The sequence below is a fragment of the Mesoplodon mirus genome (genome assembly GCF_964341445.2).
Source record: "Mesoplodon mirus genome assembly, chromosome: 15".
NCBI lineage: Eukaryota > Metazoa > Chordata > Mammalia > Artiodactyla > Ziphiidae > Mesoplodon > Mesoplodon mirus.
In genome coordinates, this window is record NC_138991.1 from 61,744,905 (window position 1) to 61,770,378 (window position 25,474).

The 25,474-nt window shown below is 48.5% G+C and overlaps 1 protein-coding gene across 1 annotated transcript in view; it reads right to left on the bottom strand.

The window, feature by feature from the left end:
* SEC14L5 (SEC14 like lipid binding 5) overlaps positions 1–25,474 on the bottom strand; it is a 36,808-nt gene that overhangs the window by 7,991 nt on the left and 3,343 nt on the right. Inside the window, exons 3-10 of the mRNA XM_082644061.1 lie at positions 13,015–13,164; positions 12,465–12,596; positions 9,970–10,098; positions 9,201–9,393; positions 5,505–5,617; positions 3,173–3,362; positions 1,528–1,616; positions 1,364–1,434 (exon numbers count right to left, since the gene is read on the bottom strand). Of these exons, the coding sequence (XP_082500187.1) occupies positions 1,364–1,434; positions 1,528–1,616; positions 3,173–3,362; positions 5,505–5,617; positions 9,201–9,393; positions 9,970–10,098; positions 12,465–12,596; positions 13,015–13,164 (1,067 nt within the window). The remainder of the gene's footprint in view (positions 1–1,363; positions 1,435–1,527; positions 1,617–3,172; positions 3,363–5,504; positions 5,618–9,200; positions 9,394–9,969; positions 10,099–12,464; positions 12,597–13,014; positions 13,165–25,474) is intronic.

Genomic DNA, 25,474 nt, shown 5'->3' on the forward strand with positions numbered 1-25,474 from the left:
AATTCAAGTGCCTGAGAGCTGTGTGACACAGGTACTTCCTCATCAGGACAGTGGCAATCACAGTAACAGTCCCCATCTCATCCATTGTCAGGATTAAATGAGATGGTCTATGTAAAGTTCTCTGCAAGGACAGGCACATAGCACATGCTCATTAAAAGCCAGTTTTTACTACTAATTGCTGAAAAGATGATGACTGCTAAATAGAGCACACACTCCAGAGCCAGATGGCCTGGGTTCAAGTCCCAGCTCTGGCATGTGCTGTGTGGCTTTGGCTAAGTTACTTAACCTCTTTGTGCCTCCATTTCATTAGAACCAATTCATTAGGAAAATGACTGTTTGGCTGCAGCAAGTGGTCCCTGGGAGCCTGTCAATCCAGCTTCATTCCCTTCACCTTGCCCGCCCACTCCTAGGAGTGCCTTCATGACACCCTGTCATCTGAGCCATCTGGGGGGCATTCCGCTTCTGGCCAGGATGCTGAATTATCGATTCCCCACTCCAACCCCAATGGACACCCCTTTAGGAAAGCTCTAAATAGCAAAGGAACTTAATTTGCACAAAGATCAGGATATTTCAGGATAAAAACTTCAGTAGCAGGTCCTGCCTGTCCCTCCCTTGTAGGCTGTGATCAGGTGACATGACTCAAGGAGCTTGGAAGAGTCCCTGCTACACAGGAAGTGCTATGTGGTGTTTGCATCACCTCTTAAAGTCATGGCTTACGGGATCTTAGTTCCCTGACCAGGGATTGAACCCAGGCCCCAGCAGTGAAAGCGCAGAGTGCTAACCACTAGACTGCCAGGGAATTCCCATTAAGTCATTGTTTTTGATAAGCCATAAACCCTAGGAAGGGTTTACAGAAGAGGAAGCCACAGATCAGAAAGGTTAAGTGCCTTTGGGGGCAATGCCACTGTAAGGACTGGTGTGGGAAACTCCGCTCAGGAATAGGAGTCTGGGGCAGCCCTAGGAGGCGGTGGATCACTGGATGTGCCATGACACCTGCGAGGTCTGCCTGCCTGGGACACTGGCAGGGTGGCTCTTGGGGTGGGAGCGCTGGTCTCGAAAAGCCAAGTCCAGGAGGCTGCATGGCACGGGGAGAAAGTCCGCGAGCCCGAGCCAGATAGGACCGGGTTCAAACTCCAGCACTGCCCCTTCCCTGCTCAGCAGCCTTGGATGACCTCAGCACTCTGAGCCTCAGTTTCCCCTCCATAAAGAACAGGGATGCTGAGAGTCCCTGCCTCGTAGGGTCACTGTAAGAATTAGGTGAGGACATTTCCGTAAAGCATCTAGCAGGCTGCCTGGCACGGCACCCATGCCCAGTGAACTTCGGCTGTTGTTACTGTTTGGGGAAGTTTGCCTGGGTTCTTGCCTGATGGGACGGCCAAACTGTCTTGTGTTCCCTTCACACCGCTTCTGGCCTTCCTCATTGACGCAAAGAACCTGGAAAGCAGAGAAGGTGCTGGTGAATATTCACTTGGCTGCTCCAGCCGCAGGCAACCCCGGGGGCTCCCAGGAGCGGGGACCCCAACTCACATGCTGCAGCAGCACCTCCTCCCCCACGGCCTTCATCAAGCCCTTGGTGTCCATGTGGCCCAGACGCAGGATGTACAGGGGGCGGCCATCTTTGGGGCGGGGCCGAGCAAGTGGAGGACAAAAGGGAAACTGAATTACATACTTTTACATAATCCTTCGTATATATTATATATGTACAATCAATCCTTGTTATTTGCAGTAGTTACTTTCTATAAAGTCACCTCGAACACTGAATCAAGGAACTCAGAACCATTGCTTCTAAGGGGGGAATAGGAGGTTAAGTTTCTGCCAGCCTCTGGTCGTGACATTTTTGTCAGTCGATCAGTCAGTATGTAACTTTGTTCTGCGTGTGTTTCTATTTGAGGACACCTTGTTTAATTTACATTGTTGATTCATTAACATTGAACGCATGGCCAGCAGCACTGTAACTCATGCCTGAATGGAGTTTATCTCACATGAATTTTCTCCAGAAGGTGCATCACAGCCTTCTTGCACTTAGGAACATAGTGCTTCTGCACGATGCGAAATCAACGCAAAAAAGCACAAAATGCGAGGGAAAAAAGGCACTAAATAGGCTGCAGAAAGGATACTCATTTACAGTAGGAGCTGAAACAAGGAGGCAGAAGGACACTCGTTCAACCTCAGCTGGGGATGGATGTGCACGTCGGGTGACTCAGGTTTTTCGTCACTCTGTCCGTGAAGGACAGTGAAAGCGCCCTGAGTATTGATTTGGAAGTTACAAATAAATTTTAGTGAGTAGGCAAATTCACAAATACAGAATCCATGAATAACACAGACCGACTGTATATTGAAAGCAAGCGTGTCAACTGGTTCTTCAGGAGACTCAAGCACTTGCCCTAATCAATACATATGAATTTTTAACTAAAGGACATTGAAAAGCATAACAGGCACTGGCGTCAAAGGCAGATTAATAAAAAATCCAGAGATGATATTTGTAGTGGGTTGGACAGTGTCCTCCCCAAAGTTCATGTCCATCCAGAACCTCAGAATGCGACCTTATTTGGAAATAGGGTCTTTGCTGATGTGATTACTTAAGGATCTCAAGACGAAATCATGCTGGATCAGTGTGGGCCCTAAATCCAGTGACCCGGGGTCTTTAAAAGATGAGGAGAGGACACAGAGATACCGAGAGGGGAGGCTGTGTGAAGACAGACGCAGAGATTGGGGTGATGTGGCCACAAGCCAAGGAACACCTGAGGCCACCAGAAGCTGGAAGAGGCAGGAAGGATCTCCCCCAGGGCCTTCGGAGGGAGCACCGCCTTGCTGACACTTTGATTTTGGACTTCTAGCCTCCAGAACAATGAGAGGATAATTGCTATTGCTTTAAGCCACCCAGTTTGTGGTAATCTGCTAAGGCAGTCCCAGGACACTAATGCAGTCAGTATTCATGAGCCAAAAAGTAATGGTGGGCTGACCCAGCCCCTGGGAGAAACATCTTGTCTCCCACCCAAACGTCTATTCCAGCTCTGCCTTCACGGCTGGGTTGTCACCTCAAAGGCATCTCCAGATGCCCAGAAGAGCCAAAAGGAAAAATAATAAGATGCTAAGATGAAAAGGGGCATTCAACGTGCATTCGACAGTGACCCAAGTGTACACTCCATGTTATGTAGGTAAAGATACGCACCTATGTCCTGGTAGTGCCAGCCCCCTGCGTAGAACTCCTCCAGGAGGGCAGGGGGTCGCCAGGTCTGAAGGAGGAGGTCCACCTGGTGCTGCTTTCGCCAGCTCAAGGACTGACACAGCATCTCCCGGGCCCTGTCCAGGTGGAAGTCTCGAGCCCGCAGGAACCTAAGGATGTGCTCGTCTTTGGGGATCTGAGAAGAGAAGGAGGAGAAAGCCTTTAGCATGGAATTCCCTAAGCCGGGCGGTGAAACTGGAAAATGAGTCTCCTGTCTTATCTGACAAACAGTTAGCTGGGAAAAGGACGTTACACTCAACCACGACGCAGCCAAAGGTGGACTGCAGTGAATGTCTGAGTTTGGGCTTCCTAACCTCCCCCTCCTGTGCTGGGGGTGACATCTCTTTTCTCTTGGGGAACTGCCTTTCCTGCCCGCTTCCCAACACCAACGGTGGTTTTAGTTAGCATTGCCAATCACAGGACCCCACTCCCACGGCCTCCGGTGGACAAAATCCATGCCAGGCGAATCAGAGCATTTAGACAATTTTAAATCTGAAGAACGGGCATGAATCCCTTTCTCTACGGAGGCAAAGGGGAGACTCAAAGCTGTAAGCAGCCACAGATCCAAGCTCAACAAGGAAGCGTGTCTGAGGAGATGAAGCAGACATAAACGGATACAAGAACTAAGGGGTTCCAACAGCATTTAAGTCCTGGTTTCATGGGACTTCCCTGGTGGTCAAGTGGCTAAGACTCCGCACTCCCAATGCAGGGGGCCCGGGTTCGATCCCTAGTCAGGGAACTAGATCCCACACACTAAGGATCCCACGTGCCACAACTAACAAGATCCTGCATGCTGCAACCAAGACCCAGCGCAGCCAAATAAATAAATAAATATATATATTTTTTAAAGTCCTGGTTCGGGACATCCCTGAGACAGGCTGCGTGGTCAGTTGAATTGTGCCCCACCAAGATCATGTCCACCCAGAACCTCGGAATGTGACTTTATTTGGAGATAGGCTCTTTGTAGAAGTAATTAGTTAAGATGAGGTCATACTCTATTAGGGGGTGCCCTACTTCAATGTCTGCTGTCCTTATTATAAGAGGGAAATTTGGACACAGACACAGAATGTAAAGAGGGGAGAAGACCACGTGAATACAAAGGCAGAGACTGGAAGTGACGTATCTACACACCAAGGACTGCTGGCAGCCATCAGAAGCCAGGAGAGAGGAATGGAACGGATTCCCCCCAACCCACCCAGCCTCCAGAAGGAACCAGTCCTGTCGACACGTTGATTTCAGACATCTGGCCTTCAGAACCGTGAGAATAACTTTCTGTTGCTTTGAGCCACACAGTCTGTGGTATTTTGTTTCAGCAGCCCCAGGAAACTAACACACCCCACTTAACAGTTTGTTATATGAGCCAATTAAACCCCTACCTCCGCTTTTTTTGTCTGATTGATTCAAGCTGCGTTCCTAACACATATAACCCAGACTCTAACTAACATGCAGAGGTGACAAGCTAAAGCCCACCACTCTTCTTCCTTCCCTCAGGCAAGTATCAACAGTCAAGGGAAAGCCAGCCCCCATAAAAAGTGCACTTTCCTGAGTGCTGTGCTGAGCCAGACACGGAGTGGATTGTTCCTTGTAATTCACTCCGGGGGCAGGGGTGTGCTCACATTGTACCCATTTTACAGATGAGGAAACAGGCAAACAGGTTACATCCCAGCCCAACACTAAAGTAACTCCCTTGTCTGCCCCCCAGTGGGGGGAGGGGAGGAAGGGCAAGCAACTCACGACTAGGCTGGAAGCTCTTATTCAACAGAGCTAAAGGTCAGGCCCGTGACTGAGACCTACAGGCATGGTGGACACTCATGTAGGGCTTAGAGTCTAAAGGCAAAGTCCATGTGCAGTCAAAAATCAACCCTCGCAAATCATTAAATCTCTTAGAAAAGGACAGTATGCATGGTTTTGTGAACACAGTGACTGTGCTGTGACTGTGCTCCCCAGGAGACATGGGCGATGTCTGGAGCCACTTTTGGTTGTCACAGCTGGGGAAGAAGAGCTCCTGACCTCTCATGGGTGGGGTCCAGGGACACTGCACAATGCCCTATGGTGCACAGGACAGCCCCCCCTAAAGAACTGTCCGTCCTCAAATGTCAACTATGCCGAGGATGGGAAACCATGCTGTCAGTGCTACGTACAGAATGCATGAGACAGGATATAACAAAAGAAGGCCAAATAGAAGTGTCCAGCATTGCTAATTACACAGACTTACTTACCTGGCCCTTCCTCCCCCCATGCCTGAGGCTGAGTCACTACAGCCCCAGCCCTGACCCACCTTGCCTTTGTGGGTCTCCTGCAACCAATGCCGCAGCTGGATCAGGCAGCTCTCCTGCATGGGTGTGAGATGGCCCAGGCACCTCTCAATGTAGTCTGCATCCAGCTTGTCCCCTGGAGGAGAAAAGGGGGTTCAGGACAGCAGGAGATGCTGCATGGTCTACCCTTTCTGAAACCCTTGCCTTACTGGCCACCTTGAATCCAAAACGTAGTTCCAAGCACACGGTGACCCTTTCACCAAATAGCTACTGGTCTTCAGATCTTCTAGTGTTTCCAACCCATTTCCAAGGTGATTCTAAAAACTCATGCTGGGGCAAGCCTGGATCTCACTGTGCTGAGTGGTGTGTCCCTTTGACCCTCAGAAATCAAGGTAATTCCTACCCTCTGGGAATGTAAGTTGATATAGCCACTATGAAAAACAGTATGGAGGTTCCTCAGAAAACTAAAAATAGAGTTACCATATGATCCAGCAATCCCACTCCTGGGCACATACCCAGACAAAACTGTGATTCAAAAAGATACATCCACCCCTATGTTCACAGCAGCACTATTCACAATAGCCAAGACATGGAAACAACCTAAATGTCCATCAATAGATGGTTGGATAAAGAAGATGTGGTATATGTATACAATGGAATATTACTCAGCCATAAAAAAGAACAAAATAATGCCATTTGCAGCAGCATGGATGCAACTAGAGATTATCTTACTAAGTGAAGTGAGTCAGAAAGAGAAAGAAAAATACCATGTGGTATCACTTATATGTGGAATCTAAAATATGACCCAAATGAACCTATCTACAAAACAGAAACAGACTCACAGACATAGAGAAAAGACTTGTGGTTGCCGGGGGGAGGGGGAAAGGGAGAGGGATAGACTGGGAATTTGGGGTTGGTAGATGCAAACTATTAAATTTAGAATGGATAAACAACAAGGTCCTACTGTACAGCACAGGGAAATATATCCAGTCTCCTAGGATAAACCACAATGGAAAAGACTATTAAAAAAAGAATGCATATGTGTATAACTGAGTCATTTTTGCTGTACAGCAGCTTGGCAGTGTGATGATTGCAGTGTGACTCTTTCCTACTCCTGTGCTGTATTGAAATGATGGGGACTGGGCTGTGTTGCAAATAAATCATTTTTTGTTGTTAAAAAAAAATCATTGTAAAACATTGTAAATCAACTATACTCCAATTTTTAAAAAAATTCCAACCCTCTGGAGCTGCCCCACCCTCTGAAGATTATTGACAATATGAGCTCTTGTCTACTGACATGCATCATCTGAGCCAGCTCCCAACAGCCCTGGGAGGCGGGTGTCACTATTGTTCCCACTTTAGAGAAGACAAAACTGAGGCCAAGAGAGGTTCCGTAACTCAAACAGGTAAATGCCTGTGGTGTACCCAGCATAAAGGAGGCAGCGGATAAGTACCAGTTCTTTTTGCCCTGTGCCTCCCAGCCCCCTTGTGGGGTTCGAGGCTTTGGGTAGACAAAGCCCTGACCCCAAAATACAGCCTGGGAGCTGCATGGATCATGCCCACTGTTCAATCCCGTCTCGCACAGTTGGGCTGTTTGAGGTCAGCGTGTGCCAGCGTTTAGAGGCAGGACTCGGAGCTGAGGTCCTGTTGCCCACTCTGAACTGCTGTGGTGGCGGATGCTGTCATGGTGAGGCATCTCAGCATCTTAGCATCTCAGCCCTGGGTGCAGATGGTCCACAAAGAGCAGCCTTCATGGGCATAGACTGTTCTTTGTGTGCAGAGGGCACAATAAGAAAACAAACAGAATGTCTGCACATCCAGCAGCAGGACCCAGCGTTTCCCTCCAAAACAAAAAAAGCCCAGGGCTGGTGGTCATGGCAACTGCACCAGTAGCCACCTGGGTAAACAGAGTCAGGAGGAATGCTGTGGAGGGACCGCCCAGACCCTGCAACACCTCAGAGTGGTCTGAAACGGAGATGCTGAAGACAGGGACGGGGCAAGGAGGGAATGAGGGAGGAAACACGAGGGAGGCAGTAGACGCCAGCTTCCTTCCGGCCTCCAGGCAGATGTGAGGCCCCTTTCTCCTTCTGAGCACAAAGGCTCAGTGACACAGAGCAGGGTGGAAGGGGCATGATCCTGCCTCCCTCCAGCCATCCTGAGTACTGGCTCTGCTGGTGGACAGCACAGAAAGAAAGGGAAGGGAAGGCCTAGTGCCAAATGGGGAGGGCACAGGGCATGACACGCAGAGTGTGCGCACAGAAAAGGGCAGAAGTGCAGTAAAAAAAAAAAATTTTTTTTAATATTTTAAAAGCACACGTATAACAGCAACCATCTAGTGCACACAGTTGGTGCAGAATAAATATTTGTTGAACAAATGAATTTTGTTCTCGCTAAACACAGCCCCAGATGTATTTTTGTGGCATATCTCTGTGTCAGGCAAGCGCTTACACTTCAGTGGCCCCAAAGAGAAAACAGTCATTGCGGGCATTAGTGCACATGGTTAAAACTGGATTCATGGGGCATGTGAAATTGTGTGTCCTAGGTTTTTTCCTTTAACATTATATTGTGAACATTTTCCATGTCGATGAGAGTCTGAAATATGACAAAGGGCTAATTGCCTTAATATGCAAAGAGCTCTTACAAGGCAATAAAAAATTGATGGAAAAATAGGAGAATGGACATAGGACAAGAACAGGAATTCACAGAAAAAAAAAAAAAAGAAAAGAAAAAACAGTCACCAAACATGAAAAAATAAAACGACCTCACTCATAAAGAAAGAAATGGCCACTAATCTACCATTGGTCACTCTTTGCCCTTCAGAAGTTTAAAACATTTACTAATAGTCTCAGAGTAGCTGGGGTAAAGTCCGGAATAGATGCAGCTACACATTTTCGGTGGGAACATTAATTGGTAAATCTACCAAAATTTTAGTTGCATATAACATTTGACTCAGGAAATCAACTCAAAATTATATGCTATATATATATGCTCATGAAAATATTTTTTAAAACCTTAAGTACAAAGAGGTACCACATTATTTGCATTTTTAAAAAGAATGGAAACAATCTACATGTCCATCAATAGGAGACTAGCTAAAAAAAACTAAAATAATAAATAATCAATCTTTATTAATAAATAAATAATGGTGCAACCACACCACAAAATACTGCAAAGTGCCAAGACACATGCACTGATACAAAAAGCTGTTCAAGCAACATTAGTAAGTGAAAAAAAGCAAAATATCAAATGGAATGTATATATGCTCTCATTTGTTCAATGTAGGTTACACATGTGTGTATGAGTGTATACACGTGTGTGTGCATATTATGTACGTATATATGCCTAGATAATTTCAGGAAAAACTGTAGTTGCCTCCAGTGAGAAGAAAGGAGTCTTACTTCCTACTTCACATCTTCTGAGCAGTTTCAATTTTTTTCTACCATGATCATGCATTACTCATTTAATATAGAATATTAATAAAACAGAGGAAAGGGCAGCCCTGAGGCACCAGATCAGTCAATTCCTAATCTAGAAATAAGTCACTTCTGGCTCTTGGGCTAGAGCACAGAGAAGGCAAAGCAGTCGGGAGAGGGAGGAAGCTGAGTCCCAACACCAAGGGGACCCTTGGCAACTCTCCCTACCCCCACCTCCTCCCCCCCAGGAGTGAGCAAACACGCTGCAGACCCCAGAACAGACCTGGCTGGCTGGCTGAGACCTACCGTCAGTACTGACCATCTCGGGAGCAGGGCCCTGGGCGCTGCCAGGCCCGCAGACCTCCAGGGAGCCAGGATCCCTCAGCCCAGCCTGGGAGTGGGTGTCCTCCTCTGGGACTGGGGCAGGTGTCCACCGGGGAATGTGAGAGGTGCCCTGGGAGATGAGCTCATTCAGGTAATGCTCGATCACCTCCTTCCCCTGGAGGTCAGAGAGACACATCAGTACCGCGGAGTTCAGCCTGGGAGTCTCCCCCACCCGGCTCCGGCCCCAGCCAGCCTGACATGTGGCTACTGAGCAGCTGAAATTCAGCCAGTTCAAAGGGACGTGCTGGGAGTGTTAAATACACACCGGATTTCCAAGACATAGTACCAAACGAGGAATGTAAAATAGCGCGCGAATAAGTTTTATATTGATAACACGTGGATAAAATATATTATTATTAAAATGAAGTTCACCTGTTTCACTACACTAACAGGCCTCCACTCAGTGATGGGTCTGAGATCTTTAAACCAAGCAGCGCACAATGTCCCTCTGTCCAGAGAGTTCACTGCCCAAGCCTAGGAACTTTGGGACAATGACTATGGTGACCCCATTATGGACCAGGTGCTTTCCATCCATTATCTCATGTGATATGACTTTGATTAGAATACCCATTCTATGGATGAGGAGGCTGAGGCTGAGGAAGGTTAAGGGTCTTGAGGTGGCAGATCGGGATCCGCAGGCTCTGAGGTCTGTGCATCTTCCTCTGCATGGCCTATGGAACCCGTCTCTTACCCTCTTGACGTTGGCTGTGTACTGCTTCATGGCGATCTTCTCCAAGGCACTTTCGAAGCCAAAGAAGGACCGGATGTCGAGCGAGGCAGACTGCTCAAAGCATGTCCAGTCTTCATTCTCAGGGTGGACCTGAAAGCCAGGCAGGGGCAGTGACATGGTCTCAGTGTGGGAGATGCCATGCCCTCCCCAGGGGGCTCTCTTGGAGATCTGGACCAGCCAGAGCATGCAGTGGACAGCACGTCATAGCCTGGCAACACCCAAGGGCAGCACCAGTACCAAAGGGCCCTGCCCAGAACAATGCAAGGTCTAAAGCCTTAGAGAACAGAGAGTCTTCTCAGGAGGGACCAGAAGAAAGTGAGACCAATGTTCCCGTCCCTTAAAAATTGTACATACATAGTGATATATTTAAATAACATATTTAATATACCATTATAAATAAATTATACATAAATACTATATTTTATATTTTAAAAATATGTATTTATATATCATACCTTTTTTTTTTTTTTTTTTTTTTTTTTTTTGCGGTACACGGGCCTCTCACTGTTGTGGCCTCTCCCGTTGTGGAGCACAGGCTCCGGACATGCAGGCCCAGTGACCATGGCTCACGGGCCCAGCCGCTCTGCGGCATGTGGGATCTTCCCGGACCAGGACACGAACCCGTGTCCCCTGCATCGGCAGGCGGACTCAACCACTGCACCACCAGGGAAGCCCTATCATATCTTTATTATAAGTAAATATGCATATATATGTAAGCAAAGACAAATTTCATGGACAGAGCTACTGTGCAGACCCAGGCTTAGTGCCTCTCAAACTTCTGTGGGCAGAAACATTAGCAGGGCATCTGTTAAATATGCAGATGCCTGGGCTGAACAGGTCCAAGGTAGGGCCTTAGACTCTCTATTTACAAGCAGCCTTGGTGATACTGCTCACCAGCTGTTAGCAGAACTCACTCTAAGAAACACTACACTAAAAGTGACATAAAAAAACTACCACCAACACCTCCCCAGAGGTAAACATCCTGGACTCAGTTTCCAGTAGGCTCCAAGAGGAGCTGAAAATGTGGAAGGAAAAAGCGGTGAGCATTTACTGGATGCCTGCTGTATACGAGGCACCACACAAAGTGTCTAGGGACCAGACAGATGAATGAGGCAAGGTCTCCCGAACAGGAGGCTGGGCAAAGACACATCAAAAACACCCAGGGGACTTCCCTGGCGGTCCAGTGGTTAGAACTCCACGCTTCCACTGCAGGGGGTGCAGGTTTGATCCCTGTTTGGGGAACTAAGATCCTGCAAGCCATGCGGCACAACCAATTAAAAAAGAAAAAAAAAAACACCTGTAATGGGCCACATTTTTTACCCTGGAGTTACCACCTTGAGCTAACCATCTGGGATGTAGCATCAGCTAAGGGGCTTTACCTACATTACCTCATTTGCTTCTCCCAGTGCCCAGTGAGGTGGGTTCTTCTGCTGTCTCCATTTTACAGATATGGAAGGGTGGCCCGGGGAGGGGAAGCAATTGCCCAGTGTCACTCAGCAAGAAAGTGGCAGAGCTGGGTTCATCCCAGCAAATGCCTCCAAACTCCTCACTGCAGCCCCGAGGCCAGCAGTACTCAGCCCCCACAGCCCCCATTCTCAGACCTCACTCATCCACCTCAGGGTCTTCACACATGCTGTTTCCTCCTCCAGAACTCTGTTCCCAGCCCTCTCATCCTTCCGATCTCAGCTTCAGCGGCATGTCCTCAGAGAGGCCTGGGGGACACTGTTACCTAAGACACTGTCACCTCCTCTTATTTTCTGTAATTCTGGATCCCTTCTTAGCACTGTGACAAAGTTGTAAGTATATATTGATTTTTTTTTCTCATCTGTGTCTCCCACTGGAATGGAAGTCCCATGAAGGCAATGGTCAGGCAGATTGGTCCACTGCTGGGTGCCCAGGACTTGTCAGGTTGCCTGACATATAGTAGGTGCTCAATCAGTATGTACTGGAGAATAATAATTATCATTAATTATATTAAAAGTTAACATGAACTCTACTCATTACTCTGTAATGGCCTATATGGGAAAGAGTCTAAAAAAAAAAGTGGATATATGTATAACTGATTCACTTTGCTGTACACCTGAAACTAACACAACATTGTAAATCAACTATACTCCAATAAAAATTTTTATAAAAAGTTAACACGTATGCAGGACTTAGTATGTGCCAGGCACTGTTCTAAGGGGTTCAGATATTTTACTTCATTTAATCCTCACCACAACCTATGTGGTAGGTACAATCATTAACCCCATTTTACAGGTGAAGAAACTGAGGCACAGTTTCATGAAGGGGGTGGGGAGGCAGGGTTGCCAGGTTTAGCCAATAAAATACAAGATGCCCAGTCACACTTGAATTTCAGATAAACACGAATAATATTTTAGTAAGTATGTCCCAAGCAGTTTTTGAGACTGCTTAAACTAATACATACATATCGGGGCTTCCAGCCCGCTGCTCACCGTGTAGCTGCAGTTCTCCTTGACCACCACGCGGCTGGCGAAGGTCTCGTTGTGCGCTTCGATGAGGAGAGTCCTCTCCTTCCAGTTCAAGACGTTTCTTTGCACGAAGACCACGTGCTCGACGCCTGCAATCTGCAGGGAAAGGGCAGCAGGGACGTGCGTGCTGGACGTGAGGTGGCGGCTAGGGGCGCGAACCCGGAGGGTTGGCGCCTGTCACCCTCGGACCCCGGGACCCCCGGCCCCCCGCCCCGCGCCTGCCCACCAGCCAGAGCCCGGATCCCCGACTTTTCCCCCTTCCCCCGACTTCCCAGACCCCGGGACTCCCTCTTGGCCCTGGTCCTCCTACAGTCTCAGCCCAGCCTCCCGGCCTTCGTCTCTCCTGGACACGGGAGGCCCCCAGCCCAGAACGCCCTCCGGGTACCAGTACACACTCACCCCAACGCCTGAACCCACCCCCTGGTCCCAGGTCCCCCGCCCGCCATCTCCCACCATCCGTCCGGTCCCCTCCTCTGCGGGGTCCCTGGTTCTTCAGGACCCCCTCCGTGCCCACCTTCCGCAACAGCCGCGGGGCTTCTATGCGCAGCCGACAGCTCCGCTCCACCAAGTGCACCGCCCCGTCGGCGCTGCGGGACTCGCTTAGGACCTCGCTGCCCAGGAAGACCGGAATCTGCGGGCAGGTGGGGAAGCGCTTCTCATAGGCCTGGGGACAGAGGGGCGGGGGTGAGCGCCAAGGGGGCTGGGGGCAGCCAGAGCACAACCCTTCTCCCTCCAGCCCTCACTGGGCTCTTGTCTCAATTCCGAGAGGGGGTATCCAAAGAAGAGAAGAGTGTCCTGGCCTGTGGAAAGAGCAGTGACCACTGCCTGTATTACCAAGACCACCGTCTTAACACCTGTTCTAGAGCAGTGACACAGGAGTGCCTGAGCTATGACTTGGCAAATCACGTTTTGACTCTACATTTGAGTTTTTGCCCTGGGAAGGTAGAGTGGGCTAGCTTGGGGCATTTTATTTACTTTTTTGTCTTTTATTTTTTATTTTATATTGGAGTATAGTTGATTAACAAAGTGTGTTAGTTTCAGGTGTACAGCAAAGTGATTCAGTTATACATATACATGTATCTATTCTTTTTCAAATTCTTTTCCCATTTAGGTTATCACAGAATATTGAGCAGAGTACCTTGTGCTATACCGTAGCTCCTTGTTGGTTATCTATTTTAAATATGGCTTGGGGCATTTTAAAAGAAGATATCTTTTAGAAAAAAAACAATCGACAAAACCAACACCCCTTCATGATTAAAAAAAATAAAAAACAACACTCAACAAACTCGGAATAGAAGGGAACTTTCTCAGCCTGATAAAGGGCACCTACAAAAACCCCAGCTAACATCATACTCAATGGTGAAAGACTGACATTTTCCCCCTAAGATTAGGAACTAGGCAGGGATGTCTGCTCTGGCTGCTTCCATGCAGCATTGTCCTGGAGGTTCTAGCCAGGGCAGTTAGGCAAGTAAAAGCAAGAAAAAACATCCAGATTGGAGAGCTCAATTCCAGAATTGCCAGGGTCAGAGCCGCCGGGGGGGCATACCAGCATCCGTGGCTGACTGTATTCAAGCAGGGTTTGCTCCAAGAGCCTGTCACGGCCACGTGTCCCAGAATCAAGGATCAAAGTGAGCTCCAAAAATAGTGCCGTCATCTGAGGACACACACCTCCTTCCCATCCCTCCTGGCTCCTGGCAGGGAGGCGGGACCACTCAGCTCAGAAGGGCAGAGGCGCGGGACGGACAAGAAGAGATGCTTGGTGCTCTTGGTGTCACTCAAGGCCCCACGAGGCCAGCCCAGTGCATCGTCCGCCAGGGTCAGGAGGACAGGGCTGCCTCCATGTGTAGAGGCTGGTTGCTTTGTACAAACACACCAGGGTTAGAATAACTCTCCTCAGGGGAGAATGCACAATGGCACTCCTGGGGGTCTAGCCTCAGGGTTGGCAAGGGAGGACCCCTGAGAAGTGTGTCTCCCCTACACATCTCAGGCCGCCTTGAACCCTCTTTCAAAGGAAGGCGTTTCTCCACTGAGGAAGGAGCTGCATAGCAAAGTAAGCAGAGCTTGGGGTGGGGTCAGGCGCCTGGCATGAAGCCCAGCTCCACCTCCAGGAGAAGCAAGTCCCTTCTTTGCTCTTAGCCATTTCATCATCTGGAAAATGGGTATATATCAGGTTGAGTGTCTCACGCAGAGCCTGGAGCATAGTAGGCACCCAGGGTTTTTATTCTCCAGGCAACAGGACTCAAATGGTGGCACAGTGCACATTTGCAAGAACTGCAAACAACACCCTCCCAGCCCCTTCTGAGCAGAGGGAGAGCCAGAGGAGCTGGGCTCTGCCCCACCTCCGTGATGGGCAGAGGGATGCTGACCTTTTCTTGAAAGTTTATGGAGGGAAAGGGGTGCATGTGTCAGAACTGGTCAGGCTCAGTTTGAGTTCCTGCTACCTTCTCACTGTGTGACCTTAGGCAAGTCACTTGCCCTCTCTGAGCCTCCGTCTCATCATCTATAACATGGGCTGGTGGTAAGGATGTCACTAGATCACATCTCAGAGCAGTTGGCACACAGTGAGGCCTCGACTCTGCTCCTCCAGCTGTGTGCCTTCTTCCATTTAGTCCTCTGAATGGCGCCCTCATTTGACAAATGAGGAAATTGGAGCCCAGAGACACTAAGTAACTTACCCAATGTCACACAGTGCAAAATGGTGAACCTGGATTTAAATCCCAAGCCGGCCAGCCCCTGCTACCTCAGGAACCCCTTGCTCAGCAGCTTGGAAACAGCCCAGGCATTTTCCCCCGGGGCCATGTGTCTTGATTTCTCTACCCTCAGTCCTTCAACTCCTGCCAAGCAGTGGCCACACTGCCCTTGAGCATCTCCAATTCCTCTGTTCTGCAGTCTCTCTCCTGCTCCCCAGATGGAACGACATACTCAGAACAGGCCTGGGTGCCCGGGACAAATCCCACTCTTACTCTTACACTCCTTACTCTGTTCCACCATCCCACCTCCCACTGCAGCCTCCTTTTCTCTGCTCCAGCCTTGCTGTTTTTGGAACATGCTGTCATAGGTTGAACTGTGTGTCATCCACACCTAACAAAATTCATAGGTTGAAATCCTAACCCACCCAGTACCTCAAGATGTGACCTTATTTGGAAATAGGTTTGTTGTGGATGTAATTAATTAAGATGAAGTCATATTGGAGTAGCGGGGAGGCCCCTAATCCAATAGGACTGGCATCCTTTTAAAACAGGGAAATTTGGACACAAACACACAGACAGAGAGAATGCCATGTGAAGATGAAGGCACAGGTTGGGGTGAAGCCAAGGAACACCAAGGATTTCCAGCCACACCAGAAGCTAGGGGAGAGGCATGGAACAGATTCTCCCTTGCAGCCCTCAATAGGAACCAGCTCTACCGACACCTTAATCTCAGGCTTCCAGCCTCCAGGACTATGAGGTAAAAAATGTCTGCTGTTTAAGCCACCCAGTTTGTGGTACTTTGTTATGGCAGCCACAGGAATCCAATATACCCACCAAGCTTGTTCCTGCCACAGGGCCTTTGCACTTGCTGCTCCCTCTTCTTGGAACACTAATCAATCCACTTGACATCAAAGGGGGAGAGAGGTTTGAGTCACAGGGGCTTCCAGAAGGTAGGAGACCTGGATTGTAGGCTCAAGAGATGTTCTGGCTTCAGGGACTCATCTGTGCCAGCCCCCCTTCCTGGGACATCCTCCCCTACCTTCATCCCTGCAAGGCTGCCTCCTGTACTGTTCTCTGTCCTGGTCATTTTCTTGGTAACACTTATGGCACCTTCTAACCATATACTTGCTTGCACATGGCATACCCAAGGCCTGGGCTACGTGATTTTTGCGACACTGAACTCAGACCTGTGCCCATCTCAGTTCTTGGGCTAACTAGGGCTAACAAAGAAAAGCCGACAGGCAAGGAAAGAAAGAATGCAAACTTGCCAAGGGCCCAAAAAGCCCCAAGAAAGGGGTCCAGGGAAAAGAATGACAGACTGTTAGCTCAGTGCACACAGCCAACCGAGCTTAACCAACTTCCTGTTGTTACAAACCTCTTGTTGGAAGAACCTCGTCTGGCACCCCCAGATAACGGCGGAGCTGATCAGCAGCAGACGGGCTCTTGGACACAGCTTTCCCTGACTGTGTGGGGGAAGGCACTGCTGTTTCAACAATGGTGCCACCCCAAGCACTGGGGCGACCCCAGAGCCCAGGCTCCATCTGGAAGGCAGGGGGCCCCAAAATAAGGAGTCTAACCCAGTGCTAATTCTCCAGAGTCAGAGGCTGTCAGCCAGAGATTCCCTGGGGTTGTAAGGGCTGGTGTTGGACACCGTTGTTATGGTGACATTTACAGAGGACTGACTGCACCATTTTGTCCTCATGACATCCTGTTGGGATGGAAACTAGTATTTCCCCATTTTACCGATGAGCAAGTTGAGGCTCGAGAAGGCAGAGTGATTTGCCTCTGACATCACAGGGCCAGTAAGTGGTGGGGTTGGATTGCAGGCCCATCTGACCCAGCCCCCAGCCCTGAACCTCCCAGTCCTGCCTCTCAGGGGACATTGGCTACATCACAAATGTCAGTGTTTTGGAAATTCTGAATCCTGCTGGCCCAAAACCCTCAGATCAGGGGCCCTTTGGCTTTGGCAGGTGACAGGGTCTTACAGGATCAGGTAGTTCACAGGCCCCTCCCTGTGTTGGAAACCAGCTCACACAGCTAGTTTTATCCCTACCTGAGAGCCTCAGACGCTGACTGCTATCCCCACAAATCAGGCCTGAGCTTCTCCCAGCTGGACAAACACATGCTGTGGCCTCCTCAGGGACACAGGGTAGCAGAAGGATTTGGTTTCAGCCCTTCCGTCAAGTGACTGGAGAAGGACACCCACATGTGCCAGCTCAGAAAGGGAGCTGGTCCAAGGCCCAGAACCTGCCCAGGCAGGGACAGGGCTGGGGCAGGCAGAGGCCAGTGGAAACTTCTATTGAAGGTCTCCTATGAGCTGCCCATCCTGCAAAAATCCACGTCAACACACTAAGCATGTGGAAAGGGGAGCCTGGATTCCTAGCCAGACTTGCCCATCTCCAGGCTGGGTAACCTGGAGCACAGTACTTCCCGTTTCTCCCTGAGAACATGATTAGTCTGTAACATGATTACTCTATAAAGGGGAGTAATCATGAAACCTCCCAATGAGTGCTCAGCTGTGCCTCTTTCCTTCTTTCCCGTGTCACAACTGCTGAAGTAAAAAGTCATCAGCCCTGAATCCCTAGTGCTTAGCAAAATGCCTAGCATGCAGTCGACACTCAATAGACATTACATGATAAAGGAGTGAATGACAGTGTAGCTTAGCCATGAAGGGTGTGGACTCTGGGGCTTGGGTTCAAATCTCTACTCTGCTTACTACCAGCTCTGTAGCCTTGAACAAGTCATCAAGCTCTCAGTTCCCTCCTTCCTTCATTTGTTAAAAGGAGAATAAGAAAAGTAGCTCCCTTACTGAGCCATCAGGGGAATAAAGGAGTCTGTTTTGGTTAAGTGCTGAGAACAGTGCCTGGCACATGGTTCGTTCTACATAAGCATTTGTTCAATAAATTTAAATTTTAAAAAAGAGTGAGATTCTATAAAGTACAGAAAAGCTATTTCTGCTAATCACTTGACAGCTGCTCCCTCCTCCCCTCCCCTCCCTCCTTCCTTCCTGCTCTTCCTCATGCAAATTCAAAGGAAGCTGGAATGCTGCTTACCCCAAACCTTCCGCCAAAAGTGGGAAAAGAATATCCAAACCACACCAACATATTCTAGCCCAACACTTCACCTTCTTTTTCCGTGCTGCAGGCTAGTCAGCACTGACAACCGTGACCATTGCACAAAGTGTACCCTCCCTGTCACACTCCTCAGGGGACTTTCTTGTCCACCCCCAGCTTCCCCCGCAAGCCTGGGAGACCCCAGGGCAGAAGTATCAATCCTCTCAGCTCCCCCAACTCTTTTTTTAAATTGCGATATAATTCTCATACCATAAAATGCACTCTTAAAAAGTGTACAGTTCAGGGACTTCCTTGGTGGTCCAGTGGGTAAGACTCTGCGCTCCCAATGCAGGGGGCCCAGGTTCGACCCTGGTCAGGGAACTAGATCCCACATGCCGCACCTAAGAGGCCGCATGCCACAACTAAAGATCCCGCATGCCGCAACAAAGATCCTGTGTGCCTCAACTAAGACCTGGCACAACCAAAATAAATAAATATTTTTAAAAAAAATTAAAATGTACAGTTCAGTGGATTTTAGAACATTCACAAAGTTTTGCAACCATCACCACTCTCTAATATCAAAACGTCTCATCACACCCATCACAGTCACTCCCCTTTCCCCCCACCCCAGCCCTAGGCATCCACTAATCCACTTTCTGTCTCTATGGATTTGCCTTTTCTGGACATTTCATGCAGATGGAATCATACAATACGTGGCCATTTGTGTCTGGCTTCTTTCACTGAGCATTATGTTTCTGAGGTTCATCCATGTTGTAGCCTGTGTCAGTGCTTTATTCCTTTTCACAGCTGAATAATATTTCATTGTGTGGATCCCCCAGCTCTTGGCAGAGTTGCTCAGAGTTGCTGAGGGAGCCATCAGACACCCGATGGCAGCAGTTACATCCCCGCTGATGAAGGCAAGCGGACATGGGTGAACCAGGGCAACATCACTTTGGAACATTTTGAAATGACTGCTGTATACAGTCTATAGAAACAGCTGTACCCAGATGGCCCTGTAGCTGAGAAACCTGCTGCTACTCTAGTCAAAGGCAGCTCAGGAGACAAAACGATGAAGACAAAGAGTCAGAAGGACCCTGCAGGGGGCAAGGCTGGGATATGGTGAAGTGGCAGAGACAACGCATGGGGTTTAGACACTGCCTCTGCCACCTGCCAGCAGGGTGACCTCAACTTAGCTTCTCTGAGACTCAGTTTCCTCAGAAAGAAAAGGATGATGATGATGACAATGACACCGACTCTGTAAGGGTTGCTGCAAAGATTAAAGGGAGATAAGGTGTGTAAGGCATTTAGCACAGTGCCAGTCACCATATAGTAGATTTCTTTTTTTTAATGGACAAGGGTAAACCACGAGGTTCTTGAATTGATATTTGTACACCCATGTTCACAGCAGCATTATTCACAGTAGTCAGAAAAGTGGAAACAACCCCAATATCCATTGACAAATGAAGGGAAAAACAAAATATGGTCCAGCCATATAGCAGACTATTATGCAGCCATAAAAAGGAATGAAGCACTGACACACGCTACAACATGGATGAACCTCGAAAACATAATACTCAGTGAAAGAAGCCAGACACAAAAGGACAAATACTGTATGATTCCACTTATACGAGGTCCCTAGAGTCATCAAATTCATCGAGAGAGAAAGTAGAATGGTGGTTGCCAGGGACTGGGGGAGGGAGAGAACAGGGAGTGAGTGTTGAATGGGGACAGAGTTTCAGTACGGGAGGATGAAAAAGCTGTGGCGATGGATGGTGGTGATGGTTGCACAACAATGTGAATGCACTTAATGCCACTGAACTGTGCCCCTAAAAATGGTTAATTTTGTGTTATGTATATTTTACCACAATTTTTTAAGAGGGTGAGCCATCTTCTGGATGGTTTATAGCCCTACCAGATTGTGATTTGGATTAGGGTATCATGTCTGTGTTTATTTGTTTACAGTCAATGCCTCTGTCTCTAGGTCTGTTTCCTTCCCCACTGGATTCCCCAGTGGCCTCGTAGCACACCTGGGACACCACAGACACCCAGCCAATATTTGCTGAAGGAGGGAAGGAAGGAAGGAAGGAAGGAAGGGAGGAAGGAAGGAAGCCAGCCTCCCTTTGCCTGGCTGGGACCTGGTGTCCTCCTCGTGAGGTCATGCCAGGGGAACGTCTGCCCTCTCTGGCCCTGCGGGAATGTGAAGCCCCTCCGCTGGGCCAGGGCACTGCACAAAAGCCTGCTGTGGCTTCTTACCCACTCGTGGGGAGCGGAGTGGGGAACAATCCTCCTCTGAACATGCTCTGCACCCACGGACTTCCGGGATCAGCTGGTACCCCTGATGGTTCAGGGAGAGGCAGGGCGGCAGCGAGGCCAACCCAGAGTGTCTTGACAGTTAGTGCTGTGTCAGGGTCATGATGGGAGGGAAATGCTATTTTATTTTTATATAAATTTATTTATTTATTTGTTTGTTTATTTATTTATTTATGGCTGCATTGGGTCTAGAAAGCGGAGAGCAGGGGCTACTCTTCACTGAGGTGCATGGGCTTCTCACTGCGGTGGCTTCTCTTGTTGCAGGAGCACCTGCTCTAGGTGCGTGGACATCAGTAGTTGTGGCACGTGGGCTCAGTAGTTGTGGCACACGGGCTTAGTTGCTCCGAGGCATGTGGGATCTCCCCGGACCAGGGCTCGAACCCATGTCCCCTGCATTGGCAGGTGGATTCTTAACCACTGCGCCACCAGGGAAGTCCCGAAATGCTATTTTAGGTTTTCTAAGTGTCTCAGAAATGCACCCAGCCTTGGTCAGCTCTGCTTCCCCAAGCTCTCCCCACCTCTGGGATGGAAATCCCCCCTCCAATCCACTTTCCACACCTTCCCAAGCTCCCAAAGTCCTTGAAAAAATGAACTGACCCCGCCAGCCACTTTCTAAATCACAGGGGCCCAACTAAGCCACATTCATTTCTTCAAAGAAACGAGTTCTGCCCCAATTACAAATTCTGCTACATGACATTGCCTGGACACCCTCTCTCTCTCTCTCTCTCTCTCTCTCTCTCTCTCTCTCTCTCTCTCACACACACACACACACACACACACACACACACACACACACACTGCAAGGTCTATGAGGGCAGGAAGGGGTCATGTCAGGAGAACCAGGTCAAGACAGAATGAGAAGAAGACAGACCAGGTCTCCCCTTTTCTGAAGCTTAATGTAATGAAAAGACCCATATAAACAAATAAACAAGCAAATTCCATATAAACCAGTAGGCAAGCAAATTAACAGAATAATGACGCATTTCAAAAAGTGCTAAGAATCACCTAGTCTGTAGCCCCTGCAACCTGGCACGGTGCTTGGCATACAGTGGAAACTCAATAAATATTTGTGGAATGCATACGTGCAAGAATTAACGCATGCATAAACTAATGAATGAGGGCCTAAAGTTGATTTCAGGGCCCTCTGAAATCAGATTACTTTGCTGGGCAGTGGATCACCTCTGTTCTCCCAGCCCAGATCAGAGCCTGTCAGGGCCCTGTAAGAAATCCAGGGTGGAAAATGTTGCTTCCCTTAATCTGTTAGCAACGGGATCAGATGACAGGCTCCAGGGAACTAATTTAAACTCATTTAAATAAGGCCCCAGCTGCTTTATTAAAACTACATCCATAACAACGATTCCAACTTTAACTGCCTGCCATTGGTCTGGGCTGCAAGGATTTACCTTCAGAGGCTGCTCCTTCTTAATAACCCATTTGCTAAATTACAAGCTGTTTATCAATACAAAGTCCAGGTCTTTAAATATTTTAACACTTAATTGCCACCAACAGCCCTCACCTCTATAACCTTTCTTCCGGATGCACAGCCAGACTATTGCTTAGGAAATTCTACTCCATGCCATCTTCCTTCTTTAGGTTTGCAGAATCTGAGATGACCTGAAACCACAGGGCTTTGAGCCCCACAGGGACCCCTGGGCAGTGGACGGACAAGAGGCAGTCAGGTCATTTCTGAAGCCACCTCAGCCACTGGCACACAGATGTTTACTGAACTTCAGAGACAGAATCCAGGATGTCTGGCTGCAAGCTCAGGCTATGGGGTCAGATTCCCTAAATTCAAATCTCTGCCACTGGGGCTTCCCTGGTGGCACAGTGGTTGAGAGTCTGCCTGCCGATGCAGGGGTCACGGGTTCATGCCCCAGTCCGGGAAGATCCCACATGCCGCGGAGCGGCTAGGCCTGTGAGCCATGGCCTCTGAGCCTGCACGTCCAGAGCCTGTGCTCCGCAACGGGAGAGGCCACAGCAGTGAGAGGCCCACGTACCGCAAACAAAACAAAACAAAACAAATCTCTGCCATTTACTAATTATGCCATTGACTGAGAGTTATGGGCTGAATTGTGTCCCCCAAAAAAGCTATGTTGGATATCTAACCCTGGGTACATCAGAATGTGGCCTCATTTAGAAATACGGTCTTTATATAGGTAATCAAGTTAAAATGAGGTCATTAGGATGTCCTTATAAATCCAAGATGACTGCTGTCCTTGTAAAAAGGGGAAATTTAGGGAATTCCCTGGCGGTCCAGAGGTTAGGACTTTGCACTCTCACTGCTGCGGGCCCAGGTTCAGTCCTTGGTCGGGGAACTAGGCTCCCACTAGCTGCACGGCGTGGCCAAACAAAAAACAAACAAAAAAAAAAAAGAAGAAATTTGAACATAGAAGTGCACACACACAGGGAACATACCATGTGAAAGCTGGAGTTATGCCACCACAAGCCAAGGAGCTCCAGAAGCCAGGAGAGAAGCCTGGTGCAGATCCTTCCCAAGCGCCTTCAGAGGGAACACGACCCTGCTGACACCTGGATCTTGGACTTCTGGCCTCGAGGACTGGGAGGCAATACATTTCCGTTGTTCTAAGCCACCCAGTTGTGATGCTTTGTTACGCCGCCTTAGCAAACAAATACACTGACACAGGGACAGTCTTCTTAACCTCTCTAAGCCTCAGTTTCCTCTTCTGCTGCAGCTGAGGCTGCTACTAAAGTACTTGCCTCTGAGCTGGCCTGAGGGGGTGGGCACACAGAGTGTTCATTAAACCTTTCTGGGCTGTTGTGATCAGCTGCCCTCCAAGAAGCCAGGGACTGTAGGTTTTGGCTCTGCTCTCCTTTGCAGGGTTCTGATGGGGTGTGGACATTCCAGACACAGTCCTGATGGTAACTGCCCCATGGGACGGCTTACTCGCCCCAGAGGCCACCCCAATAACTTCAGATCCTCAGCCCTGAGAAACAGCAGAGCTCATGGTTTGAAATGTAAACTCTGGAGCCAAACTGCCTGCAGCTAAGTCCACACCTGCCATGTGTTCGCTGTGTGACCTTGGATAATCCACTCATCCTTTCTGTGCCTCAGTCTCCTCAACTGTAAAATGGGGTTACCCACCGAACCTAGCTCATGGGGTAGTTCTGAGAAGCACATGAGTTAATATTTGAATGGACTCAAAACTAGTAGGTGCTGTGTACATGTTTGTTAAATAAAATTTAAAATAGAATCTGCCTAAATATTCTGAATAACAACCACCATTCACAGCAGGGGTTTCTTTGGAAGGAATAGGTCCACCCAAAACTTGTGCATCAGTTTTCACAGCAACGTTATTCATAATAGCCCCAAACTTGAAACAATCTAAATGTCCATAGGCTTGTGAATGGATAAACAAATGTGGTCTATCCACATAATGTGAATATTATTCAGCCACAAAAAGGGTTGAAATACTGATAGATTCTACAACCTGGATGAACCTTGAAAACACTATGCTAACTGAGAGAAGTCAGTCACAAAAGGCCACATAGCGTATGATTTCATTTATATGAAGTATCCAAAATAGGCTAAACCATAGACAGAGAGTAGATTAGTGGTTGTCAAGGGCCTGGCGGAATGGGGAAGTTTAGGAGATAATGATTAAAGGGTATGGGGTTTCTTTCTGGGGTGATGAAAATGTTCTAAAACTGACAGTGGTGATGGTTGCACAACTCTATGAATATACTAAAGACCTTTGATTTGGACCCTTTAAATGGGTGAATTGTATGGCAGGTGAGTTATAACTCAAAAAAGCTGTTAAAACCATAAATGATAATAATACACTTAAGGGATATTTCATGAGCATTAAACAACGTGCCAGGCTCTGTCCGGGTACACATGTCCCTTCACTTAATCCTCACTTCAGCTGTCTGATGAGCAGAGGCCTTTTTATCTCCATTTCACAGGTAAGAAATTGGAGCAGGGACCCAGCCTGGAGGATCTGGCTCGTAACCTCCACCCATTCAGGAGAAGAGCCCAGATGAGCTGGAAATCATTCACAATGGGCTGTAGGCTGACCAGAGAGTGGCCTTCAGGGCTCAAGTAACCACAGTCCACAGTCCAAAACATGGTCTTTGTGTTCTACATACTGGTATCTCCACAAAGACCCCCCACCTTCGGGGACCCCACATTCAAAGGGACAAGGGATTCTCTCCAACCCTGGATAGGCAGCTGCCTCCATTGTCTTAATTGTATTCCTCTGCTTACCAAGATAATACAAGCTCATTGTTTTGAACCCAATAATACAGAATACTATCAAGAAAGGAGAAAGCGGGCTTCCCTGGTGGCGCAGTGGTTGAGAGTCCGCCTGCCGATGCAGGGGACACGGGTTCGTGCCCCGGTCCGGGAAGATCCCACATGCCGCGGAGCGGCTGGGCCCGTGAGCCATGGCCGCTGAGCCTGCGCACCCGGAGCCTGTGTGTGCTCCGAAACGGAAGAGGCCACAGCAGTGAGAGGCCTGCGTACCGCGCAAAAAAAAAAAAAAAAAAAAAAAAAAAAGGAGAAAGCAAAGGTCCCTAGAATTCCATCCTTCAGAAACAGAACTCATGTCAAGGAATTTGGCCCAAGGAGAGAGATACCCATTCAGTGGATTAGTTACATGTTTGAAATGAAAGAGAGAAATCATTTTTTAAAAATTTTAAGCTGGATCTAGAAAGGTTGCCTTAGTACTATTTTATAACCAATTCCACAAACCCAGTTTCAGTGGTTTGTGAACTTCGGTGGTTTGGTGGATTTCTGAAGAAGTGAAGGGATGCTTTGATTCTCAAGTCAGTTTTGTTAAACAGAAAAACCAAAAGGCCAGCTTGTCTGGTCACTCGGATGTGGTCAAAATAGCTGAGTTCATCCGAAACTTCCCTGGCATCTGACCCAAACTGAGGGCAAGTGTTTAGCTGAGAAACAAAG